Source organism: Micrasema longulum, unplaced genomic scaffold, assembly GCF_059751315.1.
Source record: "Micrasema longulum isolate JH-2025_06_02 unplaced genomic scaffold, ASM5975131v1 h1tg001081l, whole genome shotgun sequence".
NCBI lineage: Eukaryota > Metazoa > Arthropoda > Insecta > Trichoptera > Brachycentridae > Micrasema > Micrasema longulum.
Genome location: NW_028278269.1, coordinates 31,000 through 56,977, shown reverse-complemented (window position 1 = coordinate 56,977; position 25,978 = coordinate 31,000). Strand labels below are relative to the sequence as shown.

Here is a 25,978-nt window from a genome sequence, read left to right as displayed (position 1 = left end):
GACGTTAGTAGCCAACATCAACGTGTTCCAATTTTTAGTTTTTTAAATTGGCGTTTGATTGAATGAATTTACATCGTATAACGGAAACGTCTCGTAACTAGTAGACAGAAAAGTCGGTGTGTTAAATTATTTACTAACATTTAATAATACGGTTGATCAAAAAGTTAATGCTTTAAAAATTAATAAATAAATATTTATTATCTCGTGTATTTACATACAAAATACATGATAAATTTTTTCGTGCCGCGAGAGTGATTCAGAATAGCACCCCTGAGATTGATATTGTAGAAACCTGACTGTCTAAAACGATGAAAATTACTGTCGTTTTACTGAAATTAGGCTTTTTGTACCTTATAGGTATTTGGACTTTGTGAAGTAAACCGGGGGAGTATGGTAACCATTTCAAAATTGGATGCCCAATTTCAAAAAATGCCTAAGTCCATTTTTGTAGTTCTGAGATATTTGTGTTTATTTTGTTAAGCTAGGGTTTCCTAGGACAGCGGTGCCCGTATTTTAACGGCCGTAGTGAACGGTAATGCGGTTGACAGCCGTCGTAACGGTGACTAGAGTGTAGTTTCCTAGGAAAACGGTGTTATCAACACCATTTAACACCGTTTCCCTAGGAAACCACTCTCTAGTCGACGTTACGACGGCTGTCCACCGCATTGCCGTTCACTATGGCCGTTTAGATGCGGGCACCGCTGTCCTAGGAAACCCTAGCTTTACCGTGCCTTGATTATGAACGCTATCTTCATCTGTATATATCGAGACGGTATACTTAACTTCTGTACTATCTGTATCTTACCTCGGTATGTTCTACCTACTTGTCATATCGACATCATATGATCGAAACAAGCCATATGGAATGACCGCAAACAATTAGTCCGCGTTCCTTAGGTCATTAACATTAAAAATAGTTTTCATTTATAGTTTAAATAGGCTTCTTTAATAAAAAGTGTTCACTTTAAAGCGATTATAAACTCCAATAAATCCCAATTCAAGCAAAAAATGCTCGCTTGAACATGAACTTTGTATGACTTTTGGAAATCACGAAGACGGTACGCTTAACGATCGTCTATATTTATCTACCGATCCCCTACAAAGCTCCTTTAACGTCTCGATACATACACTCGAAAAGATAGTAAAACAGATGGAAAAAATATAATAACTAAATCATTTTTTTAGAGTGGTAACTTTCTAACGCCTAGACACTCTTATTTGTTAATAGGACAGAACGTAACGAAATTATTTTTACATCTAGCCCCCAATATCTCATAATCTGACAGTTATGTCGGAATACAATTCGACTTCCAAATTTACTTATTTCTTTCTCATATGTTTAATAGGCTTTTAAGAAAAAAAGTGCCAACCTGAAAACGATTAATTTTTTTAATAAATCATAATTAATGGAAAAATTTCTCGGTGGAACAAAATTTTTAACACTTTTAATGCGTAGATAAACGTATCGAGGGGTTCTAGACCCATCGGTATAAACCGATATACTTACATCAAAACTTGATAGTGGGGGTATCGGTAGTGTACCTTTATAGTCGGTAGGGAGATTTTTATCTTCAACTATGACGTCACACTAAAGCTATGTCATTTTAGAGCGTAGATATGTGTATCGTGACGTACGCTTCCCCTTGTTTCATATCGATGTACCTACCCAAAACTTGAAGGTGGGGGGTCGGTAGTATATATTTATAATCGCTAGAGGGAATTTATCTTCAACTATACCGTCAAGGTGAAGGTATAACGTCTTTATCTTCCCATTATAATCGAGGCCCTGAAATGTTAAATGACAGAATTTTCGGAAAATTGAAAATACGTATTGTAAAATTTTTCTTCTTCTTTATTTTAAGATAAAAAAATACAAAATTGTTGCATGTTAAGTTACAAAATTATTGCTTATAAAAAGTGGACTCACGCCCTTAGTCAGAACTTGGGGATTTTTCAAAAGTATTTAAAGTACCAAGGGATTTTTTATCAGGGAAAAACTCTTAGGCTAAGAGATTTTTATGACTTAAGGATTTTTCGAAATTGAAATAATACTTTTAAATCAATTTTCAAATACAAAATTCGTTATAAGTATTCTTTATTGAAAAACTAATTACGTAAATGTATAAAACCCTAGACAAGTGTTTTCGACTCGATAGCTGCTCTCAGGTAATTTTCCGAATAAGGAAATCTTATGATATGAGTCCGCCTAAGTATGCAGTGTTGGCGCGTTCGTCTGATATTCTTGAGGTCCTTGGCTCGATTTCTGGCAAGATAGAAGTGAAATATTGATTTAAAAGGTTGTTTAAACTGCAATATTTCATTGTTCCTGGACTGGCACCTGAAGCGCAGGACTGATCACTTTACCTTCATGTAACTGATGATCGAAATACGCTGCGTTTGGTTTACAGGTGCAGCGTCCTATGCACTATTGGGCGTAGACAGGGGAGGGGGATGGTTATGCGTTATGACTGATTCATTGATACTTAAAACCATACCTAAGGATTGATCGACTGATGTCTACATTTGAAAAATGGCAAAATTTGATATTTATTTATTTATTATATACAAATTTAATCGAGTTTTGGTCCCGTGCTAGCTCTTAAAAGACTGTGGTAAATAATCCCTTTGTGCGCGGTGATGTAACATTGTGTTACCACTAGTAAAAGACGGAATATTCTAAAGTTTAGACATTTAAAAAAAAGGCCAAGGAAACTAATTTATTTTCCTTTATTTGTGCAAATAAATATATAATTTAGCCCTGTTATAGCAAAAAAAATCAAAAATCATGAATACGCCGCTCATATTGCTCGCGCGCGTCCCCCATCACTGCCATCAACCAACTGGATACCGAATCTGTTTTACACAACACCCGCTACAGAACAGCATCTCTGTCTTTCTCGTTATGAGTTCTATCTTCATGCTCTCTCTTATACAGATGTGTTGCTGAATTAGCGGACATTCATTATTTGCGTAGCAAGGATAAATCTTTTGTGTACAGTCATACAAATTTTACATTCCAAATCCGATGTGAAAATTACCATTTGAAGATTACAAAATATACGAGTTCATCATTTTTAAAAATAAGAGAGATATATTAAGTCTTGTGTCCTATGTCGACTAGTGTGACATCACAGCCACACAAGAGCTAGTGTTGGGGACTAACGGATAAGAAGTCCGAACCCCACACTACCGCAACTTAATCCCCATTTTCTAATTTACAACATTTTGAAAATGGCGCCAAAAATGGAAATATTGGGTAAATCATAAAAACGCAAATATTTATTTTCCTAACGAAAAAATATATTTCTCTATGATGTCATTCTGGCGTATGGGTACCTACGGCAGCTTGCCATAAAGACGTAAACAACACGTAAAATATTTTAAAAATGGTCGTATTTCCTGTTTTCGTTTACCTGCTTAAAATGTCAAAACAAAAATATTTTGCTTTGTAATATAAATTGGTATTAGGAAATACATTTTTAATAATTTTTGTTTCGCTCTCACAATTTACGCTTTGTCCCTTGCAGCATTCCAAATTTCTGCCGACGATATACATAGGTACTTACCTAGTACATAGTAGGTGGTATTTCATTATATAATGAGTTTAGTGACCGACCGAAGCATCATTTTCAGCCGAAACCGATACTTATTTAAATAAGTTACCTACGTCACTTCAAAACGCCCAAAATTAGACGTTTTTGATGTTAAGCCCATAGAATTATAATAGTTCAAAAACCGCGAACGCGCATCAAACTGAAGACGACTATACTGCTTATAAATCAGTTGTTTTACGTTTTGACCATTAGGTTCTCTGTCGACGTCGCTTAGTACGCAACTGCCGATTTAAATTAAATTATTCCGTTTCGTGTCGTTTGCAAGTGTCAAAATACTGCTGGGATTAAAAGGAAATACGGTGGGATCACATTTCATGTGTAAGAAGCGAATTCACAAATAGTATTATTTGAGAATTCGATTATTTTACTATCTGTCAGATTGTTAAATAAAATTAGGTGGACATTTTGTTAGTGTTGCCAGGGTAGTCGAATTTTTTATCCGACTTTCTACTAATAAGCCTTAATATAATATTAAACGGTATTAATTTTCTATTATTTTATAATTTTTTTACGTATGCATAATAAAAGTACATGTTTTTTTCAATAGTCCAGTCAGTAAAATATTTTTTGTGGTAATACGAGTATATAACATAACACAAAATTATCTTATATTTGCGTTATGATAATATATTGTTTATGGTCTAGCAACATTATAGGGCCACATCACGCATGCGCGCAGGCGGGATGTCGGGTAGAGGGGGGACTTTTGGACACAGTACGATGTACGCAAACTTGGTTCTACGCGCTTTATGGTATATGAGGAATTTCAGCCCTACGGGAAATTGGATACAAAAAATGTTTCCTTGCGCGCGGTAAAAATTAGAGCATTTAATTGTACTGCAAAGTTTCTTGAAAATGTACTAAAAAACTAATAAAATATTTTTTCATGAAAACGCACTACTTTGATTGACGTCACTATGGTTCACATGAACCACCCAATGATGTGAGAGCTATGAAGGGTATCCGGTTGGCTTGCCGTAAATGAACCAATGGGAAGAACTAACAGAGAATAACCTTTGACGTCACATGCGGAGTTATTTCAGAAATACAAAACTTTAAAAAAAATCATAGCGCTAATAAAACGATACGTTAAAAAAATATAAAAAATTGGCCTAGTTTAAATAGTATTTTAACAAATATTAATTTTCAAAAAGACACTGAACTGCCTCAAACCTTCATTTATTATTCCCTTTCCGCACCTAATGGTGCATAGGGCAATGCATTGGTACACCAACATCAGCGTGTCTTGATCATTTTTGTTACATGAAGGTAAGATGATCAGTCTTACGCTCCAAATACCAGTCCAGGGACTATGAAATATTCTAGTGTGAAAACACCCTTTTAAATAAATATTTCATATCAACCATTTTGGGAATTGAACCCGAGACCTCTTGCATGGCAGGCTAACGCGCTGACCATTACACCACGAGGCCTCAAACCTTACGTTAATTAAAATAAGTGTTAAATAAAATTCACATCAAAATAAAATGCATAAATTTAATGAGTGAATTCGTTTATTTTTAGCGCTTTTTGGTTCGCTGTTATGTTATACAAATAACTTATATGTAAAAGTTCTTCAATGTACGCTATAGGAACCTTACATTATTAATATTATAAAGTAATTACAAAAATAAAAATGTGAAAGATCTTCGAGCTACTAACAAAATAGCCAACAAATCATAAAATTGGTTAGTACGAACGTAATCCAGCCGCAGTTTAATTTTTAGCCGGAACCGAAAACGCGGCTGAAACTCGTTTTACTGGCCGAAAGTTGCCAAAACCGAAACTTTGGTCGGTCACTATATAACACGCCGTGTGCCTCATTAGTGGATGCACATCTGAAATGTAACGAAATTCATTGACATTGACTCATTAAAATAGCATTATATCAACTCATTAGATAAACCAAAAAAAATTGTTAATGATCCTTAAGATAAAAATAATTTTATTTCATTTACTTTCATATCATTTTGAATTATCCATCCTTACCTCTGTTTTGTATAAATACACTGAACTCCTTAATAAAGATACCAGTCTCGAAGATGTCGCGAAAGCGATGAAACCGGTCACTGGATATTCCAAATGTTTGGATTAAAGTATCACTCGTCTTTTATTTCTATAATAAAAGACAGAAACATTTATTAAAAAACAAAATTTATGTCCCTGAGGGATTTTTTTTACTGGAATTTTTATCTGACATATGACGATGAGAAATCCAAAAAAAATCGTTGTGCGGTCGATTTTCCGCATTAAAAAAAATACGAGTAATTTTCATAGACAGGATATATGTATAGGATCGCCCATAGTATTGCAATATATAAAAATAATAAATTAAGAACAGCATTAGAAACATAATTACTTTTATAATACGTGGGTAGGGGAAAACGGGGGAATCAGAGTCACGGATATGTAAGGAAAAACTTTAAAAAAAATATATATATATTTTCGCCGTAACAATTTAATGTAATTGTTATATATTCACACAAATTCACTAATGTATTTTTTTTAAGCCAAGATAATTGAAAAAAATATATAAAGTAAGTATTATTCTCATTTAAAAAAAATTCCCTTTGGCTCCTATTGCCCAGGGTGTAATAAAAGTCATAGGATGGGGTTATGAGATCCACACCTGAACAATAAATGCGATCACAATAATCTATTTTACAAAAATAAAGAATATGGCATTTTTCTTTAAAATAGTCTTATTTAATTAACTTTTTTAAGAAACATGCAAAATAATATATAAAAAGTAACAATTTCAACTTAACTAACAAAAATCTTGATATATAGATAAACCTAATCTTGGGTGAATCATATCTTGAGTATTATTGAGCATGTTCTTTTGCATATTTACCACAATTCGTTAGATTTTCTAGATTCACCATAAATTATACCTAACTAGAAAGCAAATTGTATTTTAGGCCCATTTTTCAAAATTTTGACAGCTGCCAGCTAGCTTCGTTTCTATGGTAACGAGTTACACAGAAATGAATACGTACTAAGGATTTGGGAAATATGTACATCTCTTTTTACATAAATGGTTGCATGTGTATATGTCAATATTTGCTATTTCTTTTATTCAAATTGTTCATCGCAACTCAATATTTGCTATATCTTAGATGAATCTAGAATAGGAATAACATGTTTATTGATTGTATGTCATTGCAAGTACAAAAACCGCAAACGGCAAGCGTACCGAGGCTAAAATCTAAAATGCCACATAACCATAGATTAAATATATATTTGCATAAACCGTAGATAATCGGTTGATATGTATAAGAATGAAACCATAGATCAAAGATATATATACTGTAAAATAGAACTCAATGTTATAGTCTCTAGTAGAACTAAGAAGCCAACCGGTAGCCAAATAATAGCACAAAGCACAAGAGTCAACAGTGTTCGTTTGTATTTACCAAAACGAAAGCGAAATACTATTTTTATAGCATTACAGTGAGAAAGTTGCACGGGATAAGAACGAACTTATGAAACAAGAGGATTATATGGTAAGGGTATTCATGAATCCTTAAATCGTGGTTACATTTTACCATAGACAAAATAATATGTGTGTCAACTGTCAGTGCGGCTGGAACATGAAACTATTTTAATTTATAAAGTTTATAATAATAATATTTGGCTAATTTTTGTGCCGCCATTTTTGTGAAATTGCTATATTTACAGCTTTTTACTTAAGTTTACATTCTAACTTAACTAATACTACAAAGTAAAATTAAATGTCAATTATATCATGCCTAAATTCTTGAAATCGTTACGTACAAACAACTAGTACCGTTTTCCCATAATTTTTCAAGCTTAGCAATATTTTGTATGTTAGAAAACTTCTAATTTATAAATATTTTGACAGTTCGCAATTCCAAAGATAATGGGAAATCTCATTCTTCTGCCATGTTGAATAGTACCTGCTGCGTGATTATAAATGTTTAGTACTTACCTAAATTACTTTTTTATTAATTATTTAATGTATTACTTTTTAGGATATATTAAGAGTGTTTCAATCATGTTATAAAGTTTTTCCGGATATTGGGATTGTACTTTTTACACATTAAAATAAAAACGTCGAAGAATATTTCAAATGTTGCCATTTATAAACAATCTCAGAGAAAAACGCCAATTATTGTACTTTATAAAATGGCGGCCAGGCGACAGTTGTTTTGTGATGTTTTGGACATTTAATTTGTGATTAAGTAAAATGCACGCTCAAATTTAAAATCCTTTTGATGAATTTTAAGATTATCCATGTGGCATATAAAACCAAGTTTATTATTCTGATTTCTAATACGCACATTCAATAATAATATTTTTTTGTTCTGATATCACCTACTTTCTTGTTTTTGTAAATTATTGTAGAAGGTACCCGTTTTTAATATTTTCCTCTTTGTATTTAGTTATTTTATTGTTATTTTTTATGCATCTTTAATATATTTTTAAAAACGTTGTGTTTACGCATTTGAATAGATTATCAGACCACTTTTCCCCCCACACGTGTGATGTGGACGCCATCTTGAATTTAGATTACGAAGGTTTTTTAAAACCTTGTATAGCTAATCGCCTCATTGAAGAAAAATATTTATGCTCTTTTGGTGATTTTATTGAATTGGGGAAAATTTCAACTATATTTCGTCAACTTTGTCATACATAAAAGCTTTGAACATATTTCTATACCTACATATCTTTTATTCCCCCCTTACCCTTCCGTGTTTTTGTAATGCATATTAGGTATTGCGTATTTTTATGTTTATTTTTATTTAACTATTATAATTAAATATATTTTGCTGTTTTCAATAAGATCCTGGGGTGGGGTAAACTGGGATAACTGTGTTTATCATTATTTTATTTAAGTAGCAATAATTAATTATCATCATCATCATTCCATGTTTGCCTCCCTACTTGGAGCATATGGTGTCCATGAAGATCCTCCAGGCATCTCTGTTGGCTGCCAGCTTCTGTGCACTCTCCCAAGTCAGGTTCACGTTCCGTAGTTCTGACATAAACTGCCGACGATCAGTCAGCTGTGGACATTCATGGCGTCGAAAACCTGCTCTCTTTTAAAGTAGGCAAGCGTGGTTATGGCTCTCAGAAGGCATCTGCAGTATATAGCTTAGCTAACTGTAACGTCTCTGCTTGATATCAGTTGTCACCGGAGTTTGCTGCGTCCGTTCTTTTATTACTTTATTCCTTACAAAGTCAAAACACTCAAAATTCTTCTGAGACACCTAATCTCAAACTCAGTATTTTGTTTTGGGCCCGAGTCAGGTGCCAGATATCAATAATGAATGCATCTTAAACATTCAGTCAAGCCTCGTGGTGTAGTGGCCAGCGCGTTTGCCTACCACGCAAGTTTAGGGTTCGATTCCCGACGTAGTTGACATGAAATATTTATTTAAAAAGGTGTTTTTAATCTATAAAATTCATAGTCCCTGGACTGGTACCTGAAGCGTTAGACTGATCATCTTACCTCCATGTAACAAAAATGATCAAGATACACGATTGGCGTACTAATGCATTGCCCTATGCATCATTAGGTGCGGAAAGGGAATGATAATGACGATGTATCACGAGTAAAATTTTCAGTCTCATGATTTAAATCAACTGGTAAATAGTCAAAAAGAGTGATTGGTCACTATGAACCTCAAGATTTAAAATTTAAAAATTTAATTGATCTTACTAATTGAGTCGTAGAGTTACAAAACCTGATCTAAAAAAAAATTGAGAAAAAAGGGATATGATATTATTTATAGTTTCAAAAAATCTTCAAAACAAGATGGTTGTGGGTCTTAAATTCTGCTCAAAGAGGAAGTACAGTGCTTTTGGAAATTTGATATATAAAAATATTTCTTTCGCGCAGTAAAAATGTGCAAATGCAACTTGGGACTTATAGACACAAGTTATGTAGACTATGTAATAAATCTATAATTTGAAAATATGTATTTCTTATGTTACGTAATTATGTAAGTTAGGTAAGAATATTTCATAGTCCCTAGACTGGTGCCTGAAGTGTAAGACTGATCATCTTATCTTCATGTAACAAAAATGATCAAGACACGCTGCAATTGGTGTACCAATGCAGTGCCATATGCACCATTAGGTGCAGAAAGGGAATGATGATGATGTAATTTTTTTATCTGCTTTTTTATTTAATTTTAAATAATAAAAAAAAAATTTAGATGTACTCAAAATATCTTTCGGAATGCTCAGCAAACTGGTTTCCAATGTTAAAATAAATTTATGTTTGAAAAATACAGCGAAGTATATAATTATTTCTTTGAAGGTGTGACCTCACTTTTTGTATTGCCAAGAGAAATGTTTTTCTCACACTAGTTGCTACTTTTTTTGAAATCCAAGTGACATTTTAAATCATAATTATCTAACCCTTATGGTGCATAGGGCACCGCATCAAAAGAAGGTAAGAAAAGTAATCAGTCTTACACCTCAGGTGCCAGCCCATGGACGGTGGAATATTGCAGCGTAAAACCACCTTATTTTTTAATTTTATTTATTCATATTTTTCTCTTACTATAATTAAAAACTATGATTAATAATAAAAATAATGTGACCTCACTGGGGTTAGCCGTGCCGAGGACGCTTAACAATATACTTTTTTGAAATGTTTTTACATAAGAGAAGAAACAAAGAAGACTAACTTAATAAACATAGATAATTAACAAAATATTCACAGTTTTAAAAACTAGGTATATATTATATATACTATATTACTATATACTATATTATTTTTATTACAAAACTCACAATGGAAATAACAAAAACCTAACATAAGCTATACCCTTGTGGAGCGGTTGATTTAATATTGGTTTGGGCGAATGAGACAATCCATTTTACTTCTACCTAACTCCACTATCCATTTTTTATAGCATTTTTAAACATTTTAAACATAGAAGTAGGTTATAGATTTTCATTGAATAATACTCAAAATCCCTTTATCTGAAAGTGGTATTAGTTTGTATTTGTTTAAGTTGTCTTTGTGTTGAGGATCTAGTGAATTTATTATTTGTTTGTGATGTATTGTAGGGGGTTATGTCTTTCATTTGAGTAAATATTTATGATGAATAAATATTTCGTGTCCACCTTCCCAGGAATTAAACCCGGGACCACAAGCATTTTTGCCAACCACTACATTAAGAGGCGGACATTACTGCTCTCAATTTAATTTTTTAGGATTTTTACCTCAGAGTGGCCATCGAATCGATAACATTAGTCCAAGATTATGGTTCTTTTCCACACACAGAACTGTGTTTTTCATCTCCCGGACACAGATAGACCAGTGTCTCGGGATCTCTAACATGCAGTACACTGTTAATGTTTCCATACCAATTATAATTTCCCCAAATAAGTTGATTTAATAATTGTGTAATTTTTATTACAGGTTATTGGACTTTAGAGAAAATGGATGAAAACTTAAATAATATATTTGGGAAAAAATCTGAACGTGTTCCAAATTTTTACGAAATAATTGTTAATAAAGAAATAGAAGATTTGCTGCTTGTTAAAAATGCACAACCTGTAAAAAGGTCAATAATACCTAAAGTGGAACGGATAGATTTTAAGTTACAAGATGATTATTTTGAGTCATTACAAAAAAGAAATTTCAAGAATTCTAAAATTATCGCTAAGGTTCAAACTGTTAAAAACACAAAAGATAGTTTTCAAAATGAACAGTTTGAAAATTTACCAGCAGTATTGAGTAATTTTGAAGACCTTTTAAATTTATGTTTAAATTATAACACGGAAAGAGAGCGGTCAACAAACAAATCCTTGATCATAAGCCATATATCAAAAGGAAATCCTATATCTCGCGCCGGTTGGAAACTACTGCCTGCATTCAATTTATTGAACAAAAAATTCCCAACACAATATTTTATGTATCATGATGTAAAGTTAGCATTGCCGGGAAGTTTAGGTGGGGAAGTTGAAGTACAGTGTTATGATAGACAGCTAAACAACTCTCCAAATGATGTAATCGGTAAGACATCACGAATAAAACGCAAAAGGGGAATTCTAGCATGCACTAATTTGAAAATTAAACCGGGACCTCTAAGCAAGAAACTCAAATTGGGGACTGGTTCCAATATTGGTCCTCTTCAGTTAGTGGAGGTCCCAGCAGTAGGACTAGAAGTGCTACCGAAGGTTGGAGTAGAGCTGGATTCTGGAGTTCGCTTCCACCTCAGGAGCTTACAGCTTCATAAAGGAGAAATTAATGAAAATTGGGCTAAGTTTGCCACATCTCTTGTGAATCTTCGCAATAAATGTAACGATTCCTCCAAACCACATACCTTCATATTACCATATGAAAATAATCAAAAAAGAATTCTCATGCAGAAAGATATTGAATTTACTGAAAAATTTATTTCAAAATCAGATATTTCCAATCTCGATCCTATTGAAGATTTTGATTTGGAGAGAGATTTATTGAATATCGAGAGTTTCGAAGCAATAGATGAAATTGAATCTACAGTAAAAAATGTTTTAACTAACATGATCGATTCAGTAACATTAAGCGAAATTCAGGACAGGATTTGGAAACGTGACTATGATTATAATCCGGTTGAAGAATGTTCTAGTATGGATTTAAAAGTTCAAAAATCTAAGAAGTCAAAGAGAAAGTATAGTGAATTGAAACGCCTGAATGTGACTGTTGTTGATGTCAATGACGATCCTGAAGATACCGTCTGCTGTAAAGACTATTGTAAATTTGGATGCGTATGTTCAAGTCTGCGAAGTCATTACCAGCTAAATGAACATTGTGGCCTCCCAGAGTGTATGTTTAAGTGCTCATGCAAATTTGAAAAGAGTTTTCAGTACACTTGTAATGAAAATTCTGAAAAGTTAACAAAGTCTGTCGTTGTTAATATACAGCACCAATTAAACCGCTACCTTTCCAGAGAAGAACAAAAGTTTAACCGCGCTGTTGTGCAGTATAATCACAAAACTCTTGTGATGGGAGCCGGCACTCGAGGTTCTCATGTTCCAAATAAATACAAAGACTTTTATTTTGATATAAATGGCACTGAAAATAAGGTAATGCCAAAAAAAATTGTAAAAATAGTTCTCAATAGACTACCTAAAGATTTAAATCTAGAGCCCTGGTGCTTGGTACACAATCTGTATCGATGTTTTTGCAAAGGGCTTTTCACGGAAGGGCCAGAATTTAAATTTTCATATTTACCTCCAAAAGCAGTGGTAACTACTGACAAAAGTAATATTAATACCGAACATACTGAGGTTATAAATTCCTACAGTGTTCCGAGTGCTCCCAAAGTAATAAATCCATTTAATGATCAGGTAATAATAAATCCTCTGAAAACTTGTGCACGTACTACAATCTTCGAAAAATACATTCATAGAAGCAAAAAATGCAAACTTAAATACAATGAGAGAAATAGTAGAATAAAATGGGCAGAACGAGAAGATCCTGGTAAAATTGGCCTTTTAATACATCATATAAATACCTCTTATAAGGTGTTTGCGAAAGAAAGATGTAACGAAATATGTAATGTATCTACAGGCAGTAGCAGTGCAAATAATAGTGAAGTTATTTCTGTCAAAAATGATAAAATATCTACCATTAATGAAGATGAAGTTTCGTCTTGTGATAAAAATATGACAATTCTTCCAGAGCCGATTCTTTTCCATACTTTCATTTATCAATGGAACCATTTACTAAATGATTTTCACCACAAGAAAGTATTTATCTGGGCCACAACTAAAAAACCGCTCGTAATATTTGTCACTAAGAAATCCAATATATGGTCAGATCATAAATGTGTACCAATCTCTAGTGACAAATCTATCCCTGAACGTTTTCTTAATCTGCATTCACCAATATTAAAAGAAATAGTTTGTATGGATAAATTGGCCCATAAAAATATTATTTTAGCTGGGAAAGAATTTGCGTGGAAAATCGTTGGAAGCGTGACCAGTGAGACAGATAACTCCAAAGTTCTCAAACCCAAACGTGTCGCAGTTAAAGACCCATGTGATAATGTTCCTTTTAAAACTGATAATTTGTTTGTGTGGCCTAAGCTTCCCGAGGGTCAAGATAACGTAAAATTGATCAGCGAGGAACACAATAATTCTATTCACACACCGCCTAATACTTCCGATTTAAGTCCACCTTGTAATAATAATTCAATTTCACCTTCTAAAATAATATTGAAATCAGTAGTTTACAAACAAAAAATATTAAAAAACCCTGAGCACCAAATATCTAGAGAGATCCCTAAGGATTTGGAAAATAATGTTTCTTTAGATGCCTTGCCTGTTATTCCGAATATTGTTTTACCTTCTACGCCTGATGTTTTACCATCCAGTACACTTTTGACAACATCTACTTCTATTACAACATCCACTGCTACTGCACCAAGTGAGAATCCTCTATCCGCTAGTTCTAAAGATTTGAATGAAGATCTGACAATCAATTTAGCTAATGGCACACCTGGTAACCCCACAAAATTACATGATGCTGTACAAAAGTTACCCGTTGGCATGTCTGTGCTGCCCAATATTGTACTCGATGGCCACACAAAACAATCCGATGTTCCACACAATATTCCAACTATAAAGTTATCTTCTAAACAGCTTGTAAAGCTTCCTTCTATAGTTACAGCGCCTTTGGTTACAAAAGACCCAAAATATAGATGGCTTCTTTTACATATAGAAAATGACTTTACCAAAATATCTGTGACCGATAAGAACTTTCAAGTTACTCTTCGAGAAGTTACTGAAGCTATGGCCCTTGCAGAAAAAACTCGAAAAACATGTAAATTTCCTGTTGGTAAAAAATCTGCTCTACCAGCTTTCGGCATTTATGCAGTACCTGGAAATCGTATGAAGGAAGTTTTTTTGGGTCCATACAGAGTGGATGAAAAAATGGGTTTGAAAATCTTATTAAAAAGTCAATGCTCTGAAAAAAGAACGTGGGGAACATGGACAAAGGCACTTGATAAACCACATATAATTGTCTGCAATAGAGAAATCAAACAATCTGATGCAGAAGCTGTTCCTCAAGCAACTAAGAAAACCAACACTGTTGTTGTTCTCGAAACATCAACCCAACAAAAACTGTTTTCTTCTATTTCCACTAGCACTATTGTCAAACCCATTACAGCTCATTCTGATAGTGTATCTCCTGCTACAGAAATAAGTCCTTTACAGTCTGCTACTAAAGTTCCGGTCTCTATATCAGATAAAATTTCTGAAGCAACAGATATATCTACTTCTCCTTCAGTATCCACTGTATCCTCCATAGTATCCGGTGCATCTCCTGTAGTCACTGGTGTTACGAATGATATATCAAATTGCACTTCGACAATGAAAATATGCAATAATTCAAAATCTATTTTATCTAAAGTCTTAAATAAATCTGACAAAGCTACCAAGAAACCTTTGAATAAAAAAACAATAAAACCTATCATTGCAGCTGAATTAAACCAAACTACAACAAATCTGTTAACTTCGTCAACAAATTCTACTGCATTAAATGAAACTGTTCAGACTAAATCTAATTCTACCCATGCAAAAGATAGGCCGAAGAGTCTTAGCACAATTAGTCAAAAGGATTCTAGGAAAAGAAAGGTTTCTAAAAAAAGAAAAAGAAAACAGTCATCACCAAATGTTCTGAATACGAAGAATAATAAAAAAACCAAAATGGTCAATTTGCCCGAAAAAATACACACTGAAGATGGAAAAACCGATTTCAAATGTGAGGCAACACCGATATTAGAAGATCTATATGATGAGAATAATGACGAGGATGTTATTTTCATGCCGAATAAATTGGAAATAGTAGAGATATCAGATTCTGATGATGAGGAAAAAGAAACTGTCAGTGAGCCACCTAAACAAGTGTGGTTTGTATGTACAAATATTCCTGCCCTTGGGTATATTGCCGCTACACAGAATCCAAGTGGTTCAATAATCCTCAAATTTCATAATTTGGGGGCGATCGAATGTTCCAATCAATCCTCGGCAATAGTGAGCATTAATATGTAAGTCAATTAATTATACGAACATTATTTTTTTTATCAATTTTGATAAATTAACTGGTACAACAACTTTGTTACTTATATTGCAGGTTATTAACAAATTATGTCGGTTTTGAACCATGCACACTTTCTTGTAATTGGAAATTTGTTAACCAATCGATGGATGTCCAGAATTATAAGGCATTGGATGAGAGTAAATTAAACAAGTTTCATGTGAGTAGTAATAATTTATAATTCATAAATACAGGCTCATTGCATTAGTTCTACTCACTAATGTAGAATATATATTGTATTTTGCATTACCAACAATTTTGTCAACTATAGCCATCACTTCCTAAACGAGACACATTTTGACAATGATAGCTATTATTTGCTTAATGAGAGACTTTATTTTGACAACTATAGCCATCACTTCCTAAATGAGACACAATTTTGACAACTACAGCCATCATTTCCTAAATGAGAGATACAATTTTGACAACTATAGCCATTATTTCCTAAATTAGACATTATTTTGACAGCTTTAGCCGGCATAACCACAAACTTAATTTGACTACACAAATGTTATACATTTTATAATGTTTATTGATAGCTTTGTGGAATGACATTAATAATTTGTCAGCAATGTTTTGAGCTTGTCCAAATTTTTGTAGACAAATACTGGATTCAACCCCTAGGGAACTGTTAATATTAACATATTACAACAGAGATGATGAACTTTTTAGAGAAGGGAATATAGAAGTCTAGGTATCCACAGGGTTTATGACCTGTCATTGACTGAGTAGCATTCACCATTCTGCCTATATTTGAACATCTATATTCCTAAGATTCTTCCATCTGTTGACGTTTGTGAAGTTAACCGTCAACAGATGGAAGAATCGAGAGAATATAGATGTTCAAATATAGGCAGAATAGTGAATGTTACAGTGTATAAAGTGGCCAGTTTATACACTGTGTAACATTCAAGTGGTCATTAGCCCTTTAGATGCCTAGACTTCTATCTTACCTTCTCTAAAATGTTCGTCATCTCTGCAATCTGTTAATTACACAGAGAAGTTTATTTTTTGTTTGACAGCTGGCTGGTTTCTTAGTTTTGGAGCAACTTCTTGGCATACTTCTAAATAATATTTTATTTAACTCATTTTTAACTCATTTGGTTGCATAACTTTAAATTTAACTCACATTGTAACAAGAGCAAAATAAGAGAGTGGCTACTGGATCAAGAGTTTATATATGAATAGTGATTTTCTTAGGTGTAAATATTTTAATTTTTCATATATTCTCTTGTATTTAAAAAATAAATTTATATATTATTATTTGTATAAACATGTTTATTCTGATGTTTCCGGCTGTTAATTTTTATCTGTTATTCATTGTTTTTATAAATGTAAATAATATTATTAAGTCAGTATAAATATAATCTTCACCAACAAGCTACAAAAAGTGGCTTGGTGGGATTTTAGTTTTAGTAAAAATATAACAAGTTAATTTTTTTTTTTTTTTCATTGTAAAAATGTATAATTATGCTATTAAATAAATAAAAATTATCGTTTTGTTTCAAACATAATATATTGTAAAATAATAAACACGCATATCACGAATTATGTCAATTAATTATCATTTATTATATAAATAAAACACGAGTGATACTTTAATCCACAAATTTGGAATATCCAGTGACCGGTTTCATCGCTTTCGCGACATCTTCGAGTATAAATACATTTAACTTTTTAATAAAGATACCAGTCTCGAAGATGTCGCGAAAGCGATGAAACCAGTCACTGGATATTCCAAATTTGTAGATTAAAGTATCACTCGTGTTTTATTTATATAATAAATTACAATGAACTTCCATCAAGAATTTTCACTTACAAACTTAAATAAATTATCAGTTTGAGACCCAGCATGAAGTCATTTATTTCAATTTAAAAGATAAATTAGTAAAAAAACATTAAATAACTTTTTATTTCCATGGGAATTATTTTAGGTTTGAGAGATTAAGTGGTTGGGTAACAATTTTTAACCAAACAATTGAAACATTATTAAATAATTATTTTTTATTTTGTTCAGGTTATCACTACGAAAGGACTTGCAGCTCGAGGGTTAGGGTCCAAACGAATTGTCAGATCTTCAAAGAACCAATCACCGACTAAATAAATTTCTATAAGTCTTAACTACAGATTATATCTTCTAATTTATTGAATCGTTAAAATAAAACCAATGGGGGTGCAAGGCAAATCCTGTTGAGAAAATCATATTTCATTTTAAATTTTGAAAAATGGCGGTGCTATATAAGCTTCTGACATCACTGCAACCCGTGTAGATCTATAGTGATGGGTCCTCGTAAATTAGTTCTCGTTCCGAACCCAGGTCTTAAAAGAGCCTAGCTACTGAGTGAAGGGCGAGTGTTCTTATATTGCTAAATCTCCCCCTCCAAACCCAGATCCTGAAAGTATCAGACTATTAGGCAGGGGGCGAGTGCTCTAATATCCTCAGGTTTAACCGGTGGCCCCCTGAGGATGCAACTTCTTTTGTGATATAAACCATCACATTCACATAGAATGTGTATAGGTGTTTCATCATCATCCTGCAGGACCTACATCTAGAATGATCTAGCAAAGTGTTCATTCAATCTGCCGTGCCCAGTAAGGGCTCTAATGATAACCATCTCTCGGTTTCAGCTAAGTTTCATTAGGTCGAAAGCAAACCTTTGCCAGAACCCCATTTGCAGTTCCTTCGCATGGTTCATTTTACATTAAAAATTATTGTAATCTTGCTAAAAATTTCCACAAGTTAAAAGGTAAAAATTAAGAAACAAAATATAACACCTACATTATTTGTTTTAAAATAGTGAATTGTAATTTGTTTCAATTACATTATGCATAAAAAATAACAACACGGGCAGAATGGTAAATGTTACACTGTGTAAAAGTTAAAACTTGAACCAGCCAATGACATATAAGCCCTATGAATTCCTAGATCTCAATGTTTCCTTCAAAGCCATTCTGTATCTTTTTTGAAATCTGTAATTTAAAAAAAACCTTGTATCGATTGTACCTTAGAGTAATAACCCAATAGAGTCCCCCATACACCATTCTGTGATTATTGACCACGAAGATTGCTACAGATTACAGCAATACAATGGACCGCACCGTAGGTACTTGGGTTGAGAATTGCGAGCACTAACCAAAGCTGTCCATTACACATTTGTTGTTAAACTAAACCAAACCAACAATTTGGAACGCTTTTGTTCTATGCTCTAGAGATTAAGGGCTTCTCTAGAACATTATTACTCTGAGGATTGTACATTTTAAAATAAAATTCATCTGTGTTATAATGTATATTACTGTAAAAATTATTTAAGATAAGTATGTTATATTGTTTTAAGATGGCAATGTCAAAATGATAACCTTTTTCAAAACACCTTTTTGTAATGTTGTAATTACAAATGCTTTATTAGATTGAATATACGAAGGTTGATTAACGTGCTTTACGCCTACGTGCTTTACGCCCTACGACATATTTTAAAGTGGATGAGGAAAAATTTTTGTACCTTAATTTTCAACGTAGTCCCCTTGGACTTGTATGCGTTTCTTCAAACGATGCTCCAAATTTTATATAACTTCCTGGTAGAACATTTGTCCGACCAGTGCCAACCACTCATCTACACAGCACATGACCTCATTGTCCAAAAATGTATTTCCACACAAATGTTTCTTGGGTTTTGAGAATAGTCGATAGTCACTACGGTCTAGACCAGGTGAATGTGGAAGGTGTTCAACAAATTCTAACTCAGCTTCATGAAGAGCAGCCATTGACAATAACGCTTTGTGTGCTGGAGTACGAGTGGTTCGCAGGGGTCGGACAAATGTTCTACCAGGAAGCTATAGAGATTTTGCAAGCATCGCTGGAAGAAGTCCATACAAGTCCAGGGGGATTGTTTCAAAATAAGGTACGAACACTTTTTTTAATCCACTTTGAAATAGGTCAGTGGTGGAGCGTATCAATCAACCTTCATAATTTGTGTCCATAAGACAAAATTCCTAGTGAAAATAAATTAGTCATGTCACTTACATGGGAGGATTTATTTTCTTTTTTATCTATTTATACTATAAATAATGTTAGTAGCTAGCAAATATCTGTAAATAACTGTATTAATAATATGTAATAAAATATTTTTCTGTGATCTGATTATGTATTTATTTAAGAACTGTCCAAAAAATTTCTGACACAAAACAGTGGGGAAGTTGTGTTTTTTCAAAAAAATTATATTCATTAATGGACTATTAAAACAAAGCCAAAAATGTATCTTTTCACCTCCCTGAAGGCTCACATGAGTGGAATTAAATTTTTAACCGATGAGCAGAAACAGGATCTGAAGTGGGGAAGGAGCTGGCGGGAGAGTTCTTCGAGGAAGGCATAAAGAAGTTTGTGCCACGGCTCACCACATGCGGTGATCGGGTTGGCGATTATGTGGAAAAATATTTAAGAAGTGTATCAACAATATCCTATAATTTAGTACACTTACTTTATGAACATGCCTCGTATCGTAATATTATTGCTATGATAAGTTTTATAATATTGAAATTACTAAGCCTGTGAAGTCACGAGTTCTCGTCGATGAGTTGAGCTAACATTTAAGACGGGAACCCTGTGCGTGTGAATACACGCTAAACATGGCTTCCCAGAAACCGAAAATCAAATAATTGACTGGCTATTTTAAACAGCTATTGACCTGAATCTATGGCATTTTAAAGTAGCTCATTTTTAACAAAACACATTTTTATTGATTTTTTCATACATTTTTGAGAAACTTCGCAGTACAATAAAATGCTCTAATTTTTACCACGAGAAAGAAAACATTTTTTGTATACAATTTCCTGTAACACTTGACCTACTCAGTTATTCATTTAATAGGCGTACAGTAGAACTGTGTTTATTCAAACTCCAGTCCTCCGGATTGCCAAATATCCGGATCGTTTATTAGAAAATAAAAGCGATGTTACAATAACAAACAAAAAGGGCACTAGCGGCCAGTGCGCGGCCAACAATTGAGATTGCTGGACACGTTAAAGTAAGTTGTTAGATTTCAATTTGCTCTATTATTTCAAAAGTTTTGAAATCAAAAATAAAAGTTTGAAGAATGAAGATTTTATGTCTGTATAGCCCTTTCACATAAAGCCAAATACACCGTCAAAAAGAAGCAGAAGACCGATTTTGAGAGCGAATGAAGGTGTTATTTTATCAATAATTGCATTGGAACTTTAACCCCGGATATCTCTGCTTCTTGTTTTTGTCTCCTAGCCCCTTTATCCACTCACGTCTTCAACTGTTTCTACGGTACCGTACATTTACAGACTGGACCGCTGTGCACACGCAAACCACGAGCGATCGGATCATTTCACGCCATGGCGAAAATCTACACGGCATGATAAAATGCAATGTGGTGGATCAATATTTATTGTTTTCCAATGATTTATCTATTGAATGCCTGGCAAACGCAATAACTAGTACACCATGAGACCGACTAATCTCCAGTCGATTTTCTTTTGCAGGATTTTTCGCTAAATTTAAATAATGATTTTGATAGGATTGTCATTACAATCTCTTTTATTAAGTATTACTATATTATTTGAATCGGGTTGTGGTCACATGGCTAGTGTTGCCGAATCACGGATTGGAGGTCCGAGGTTCGAACCCCACTCTACTCCGACTTGACTTCCATGTTCTAATGGTGAGTTATTTACAACTCGTTGAAAATGGTCACCAAAATAATATATTAACCAAGGCGTTTTTATTGATATTGTTATTAAAACCATTTACTATGGAGTTTTGTAACAAAAGCAAATATTATTAAATTTAAATAGGTACAAACGAATCTAATAATTGTCAATCCACTATAATTTTACCGATCCGTTTAGATTAAGATGATTTGAAAAAAAGCTATTATCCGTCGGATATCAGGTGGCTGGTTAGTTTATTTGGAAATTCTTCTAATAATGAACGGACTCAAGTCACAGATATGTCTGTGCCTTGGTCTGAAAGGGCCAATACTTAATATTTTTCTAGCCAACAATTCAAATATATATTTTTTTACCATTTTATGCACACATACATAGTAGTGTTTTTAGTATAGTTTCGAACACCTCCAACAGTTTACTATAACACCACAAAGTAGCTGGAAGATTACTCTTCTCTAATGTTGTGATTTACGACATTGGTCCTTTTAGACCAAAAGCACAGATAGAATAGACTGTCGCATGCCAAATTTCGCAAACATCCATTAGCCTCAGCAATTGAAAATACCCCTCCACTCACCCAAGTCTACCCTATAGTTTTTAAAACATAGCTTGATTAGAATGACAGTTGTCAGAAAAAGTGATGACATAACTTTGAAGTAACGTCTAAGGAGAGATTTATATTGACACGAAAAATCATTCATATATGGTATGTTAATTAATTTTTTTAATACAATGCTTGACATATAAATCAACATAAATATATAAAATCAGCAAAACCTAATTATTAATGACAAGGTTACATCATTTTGCAAAAACGTTAGAGATGGGACAAATTGATCGTCGTTCATGAAAAAAGTATAAATATCTTATTTTTTGGTGAATAATTGTCTTAAACACACTATAATAGACATGTTTTTGCATTTTTATATCAATTTTCGAAAACAGAGTTTCATGTTAGAATGAAAAAACTGATAAAATCGATTTGATCGGTACATGATCTGTGATCAGTAACTTCCCATCACTATTGACATTAGTTTGACAGCTGTCATTTTAATCAAGCTATATTTTAAGGACTATAGAGGTCTTGTGGCCTCTTTTCAGATCCACACATTACAAAAACAAAATGAGCTATATTGTTTTGACAGACCTAAATTGATTTGTAACAAATAATTATTTACATCACCTTAAGTAGAACTATAGGCAACAATATACCTTAAATACATAACATGCTTCAATTAAAAACAAAGATTAGGCGCAAGAGAGTATGAGAGGTATGCTGAAAATCTGGCTTTTGGAATGTGCTTTTCTTTATTGGAAATCACATACATTAGGCAGAATGGTGGATGTTACAAATGTGCTAAGTGATCACTAAAACCAGGTAAAACAGACATATCAGCTGTGACATAAACAGAATTCGTACCGTAAATAGTTGCAGATAGCAGCAAAATATTGGAGGTGTGGAGTTTATCAAAACGTACAGTTCCTTTAAATATTATGAAAACTGGTGACCAGTCTACAGGAATGCCGCAGATCACAATAACAATTGATTTATTTTGACAATAAACAATGACAGTCTGTGTGCATCACTGCACATGCACATAGACAGACTGCAGTTTAAGTTAAATGTTATAAACACTACTACCACTAATTACAGATGAAAATGAAAAATTCCAATCATATTCATATGTCAATATTGTCATTGTCAGTAATATCTAATATCAGCTGCTGCCTGTCGCCGATAACTTGTTCCCCATAAACAATAAGGCCCTTACAGAAAACCTTAGAGCAGAGTTTCCCAAAGTTTTTCAGCAACTTCTTCTTCTTCTTCGTTTTTTTCCTGGCCTTTTCACTTCTCAATTCGGTCGTTCTGGCCAGTGTCGAGTATTTTTGTTTTTTACATATATACACATGTTTTAGTAATATAATATGTACAAGTTAGTATGTTAGTATTAAATATAATATATACATATAATAATAAAACATATTTACAACTTTACACCATTTACAACTAGATATTTACATAAGATTTTATATACACGTTTATTGGGTGGGGACAGGAGAGTTAGAATATGAATAGGGAATGGGATATTAATATCAGAGAGGTCGGATAGGAAATCAGGATAACAATCATTTATGGGGCATCCAAGAAAAATATGGTTTAAATCTTCTTATGGTTAAAATATAGAATGATGTGGCGTTCTATCCTCTCAGCCTACCCTTACGGGGAAACGACGTGATGGTTTGTTTGTTTGTTGTTTGAACTTATTTTGGCCCTTGATACATGTTAAATTTTAGTCTTCACGAGAAAAATAAATTTATCATTCCCTCTGCCAATCATTATCTTTTTTGTATTGGATTTACCAATTAAATAAACAATTTAGGCATGAATTTCGATTTCAAATTAGATTTCTATATTTACGTTCAGCATATTATTTCTAAATGTAGGTAATAAAAGCTTCAATAAGTCCACAGCTAATGTTTCACAAGGATCTCACCCCAAAACCCTTAAACTCCTTTACACCACTCTTAAAAGATTTCACTTGGATTACTGTTTCATTCTTGCTCGAACCTTGCTTGCACTGCCAAAAACTTGTCTTTTAAATTTGATAAAATTCAATACAAATCACTTAGTCTTACTTCTGGCTTCATGAAATCTACTCCCCTCCCACCAATATCTTTCAAATTGTAAATGTTAACCCCCTCTCCGCATGAGATGGCAACAACAAGCGGATTCGCTCTTCATTAATTCCATCCATTTTCAAAATCATCCTGTTCTGTCCAAAATCTAATATCTTCATTACATTAACACTCAGATGTTAATTTTGTTTATGTTGTTGATTTAAAATCATTATGGGTTGTTTAACTTTAATTCATTTAATACAATTTAATTTTTAACACATTTTTTAAGCAGCTTGAAAAAGGACACCTGACTCCAAAATCTCAGCTTTGAACGGCCGTATCAGATTCCGCTTTTAAAGTATCTACCTATGCGGTCGAACCTGGCGAGTTGTATCGGAGGAAATCGAAACATTACATATTTTTTATATACCTGATTTTACATGAATAAATTCCACAATTTTTGCATTTTTTCCAAGTATAAAATCTGAGCAAATCTAGCTCCTTGGGCCAACGCGTTTGAAAGTAAGTTTTTCCACTCTGTAATTTGGCCGGGGACTAGACATCATTGATCAAATAGAAACATGTTTATATTTATACATTTTTTTCCTTATGTAGTGCCGTGTAACAACTAAGTTGCCAATGATGGGATAAATTGTACATATTACAAACAAGGCGCACAGCAAAGAAAAGGATTGACGAACACAAAAGAGTGTGTTAACTTGGGCATCCTGACAAATCCGCAATATCGGAACACTATAGGCACCGGACATTTTTCGCTTTCGAACCAAAAAAAATATATAAACCCAGTAATTACAGTGCACGAATAATAAAAAAAGGCAATTGAAATACACACCAGAAACCCAAATAATATAAACAATGATAATGGGCTTAAATTAAACTCAATATGGTTTCCAGCACTACATACTAGAACAACGAATAGAAATGTGCCTACTGCCGACTGCGACATAGTTCAAACTACTAGTATACACATACTTTTTTTCTACAAAACACACAATTTACCCTGAAGATGGTTCTTGCAATGGTAACCGAAACGTACGAACAAATTCAATACACACGATATCACCCGAAAAAACATGATTTTTGCTAATAGTTTTTGTTTTAAATTTATGGTAAAATTATACAGTATTGTACATATTTTTATAACCTACTCTGTTATATTATTATCCGTTGTATTTTTTGTTTTGTTGTTTTTAGAAAGGTACTTACACATATATTATTTCATTGTAATATGTAAATACACCTAATTTGCTTTCGGCCGATATTATATTTTCGTCTAAGGTAGTTTTACTAAACAGATAGGCTCAAAATATTAATATATGTATGATGTTGCTGTAGTAAATAATTACAACCATATCCATCATTGGTGTAAAGTTCTAATGATGTGTATTTACTTCTACAATGAAATAATATCAGCCAAAACACAAATTTACCGATTATGTGTACAATCTTTATAAATTCATTCGCGAATCAATGTTATAGGAATTCTACCTTAAACCAAAATCGAGGTGTGAAAAATGATTACAAAATTATGATGTGTGATAGTTAAATGATAAATTGTTTTTAAAAAACACTCGGAGCGGCGCGAATCATTACTTCGCTGTTGCAACGTATTAGTTTGAATAATTATGTTTAAATTAATTCTTTATTTTTTTACAATAAATTTATCTTACATTTTTAGGTTTATGTAAAATATTTTGTCATTATTACTTCCGGCGTTTAATTTTTAATTTTAATAGTTATAATTTATCATTAATATAAGATTAAGTTTGTTAATATTTTGATTATTTTGTTGTAATTTTTCAAATTATTAAGTTCTATCTTCCTTATAATTTTACTCTAAGTTTCTATTTTCTGTTAAATAGGCACTATCAGGTTTTGGTGGGTTTTTCTGTTAGTGCCTATTTCAATTTATGTTGAAATTTTTGTTGGTTTGGATATGTGTTTATTATTACAATTGATATTT

General features: G+C 32.9%; 1 protein-coding gene and 1 long non-coding RNA gene across 6 annotated transcripts; one reads left to right on the top strand and one right to left on the bottom strand.

Moving 5' to 3' along the window:
• Positions 1–5,115: 5,115 nt before the first annotated feature.
• On the bottom strand, positions 5,116–23,129 carry LOC148277111 (uncharacterized). Of its 4 annotated transcripts, none has more exons than XR_015823587.1 (3): positions 22,796–23,129; positions 5,604–5,730; positions 5,116–5,452 (listed from the first exon to the last, which is right to left on the bottom strand). It is a non-coding gene; the product is annotated as an uncharacterized LOC148277111 (long non-coding RNA). The 4 variants fall into 4 exon arrangements; XR_015823588.1 differs by lacking the exon at positions 22,796–23,129 and adding an exon at positions 7,392–7,511; XR_015823589.1 differs by lacking the exon at positions 22,796–23,129 and adding an exon at positions 7,405–7,457.
• Positions 6,904–22,688, top strand: LOC148277112 (uncharacterized). 2 transcript variants are annotated; one of them, XM_088233315.1, is made up of 4 exons: positions 6,904–7,120; positions 11,017–15,637; positions 15,724–15,847; positions 17,705–22,688. In XM_088233315.1, the coding sequence occupies exons 2-4, from the start codon at positions 11,037–11,039 to the stop codon at positions 17,789–17,791; spliced, it is 4,812 nt and encodes a 1,603-aa protein (XP_088089441.1). In that variant the 5' UTR covers positions 6,904–7,120; positions 11,017–11,036; the 3' UTR covers positions 17,792–22,688. The 2 variants fall into 2 exon arrangements, with proteins under 2 accessions (XP_088089441.1, XP_088089442.1); XM_088233316.1 differs by lacking the exon at positions 6,904–7,120 and adding an exon at positions 7,749–7,985.
• Positions 23,130–25,978: the final 2,849 nt, after the last annotated feature.

Bases quoted from the DNA above. Each gene is read 5' to 3' on its own strand.
- LOC148277112 (XM_088233315.1), top strand. From the start codon at position 11,037: ATGGATGAAAACTTAAATAATATATTTGGGAAAAAATCTGAACGTGTT. The intron at 15,638-15,723 runs GTAAGTCAATTA...CTTATATTGCAG, and splicing joins GCAATAGTGAGCATTAATAT to GTTATTAACAAATTATGTCG. The intron at 15,848-17,704 runs GTGAGTAGTAAT...TATTTTGTTCAG, and splicing joins GTAAATTAAACAAGTTTCAT to GTTATCACTACGAAAGGACT.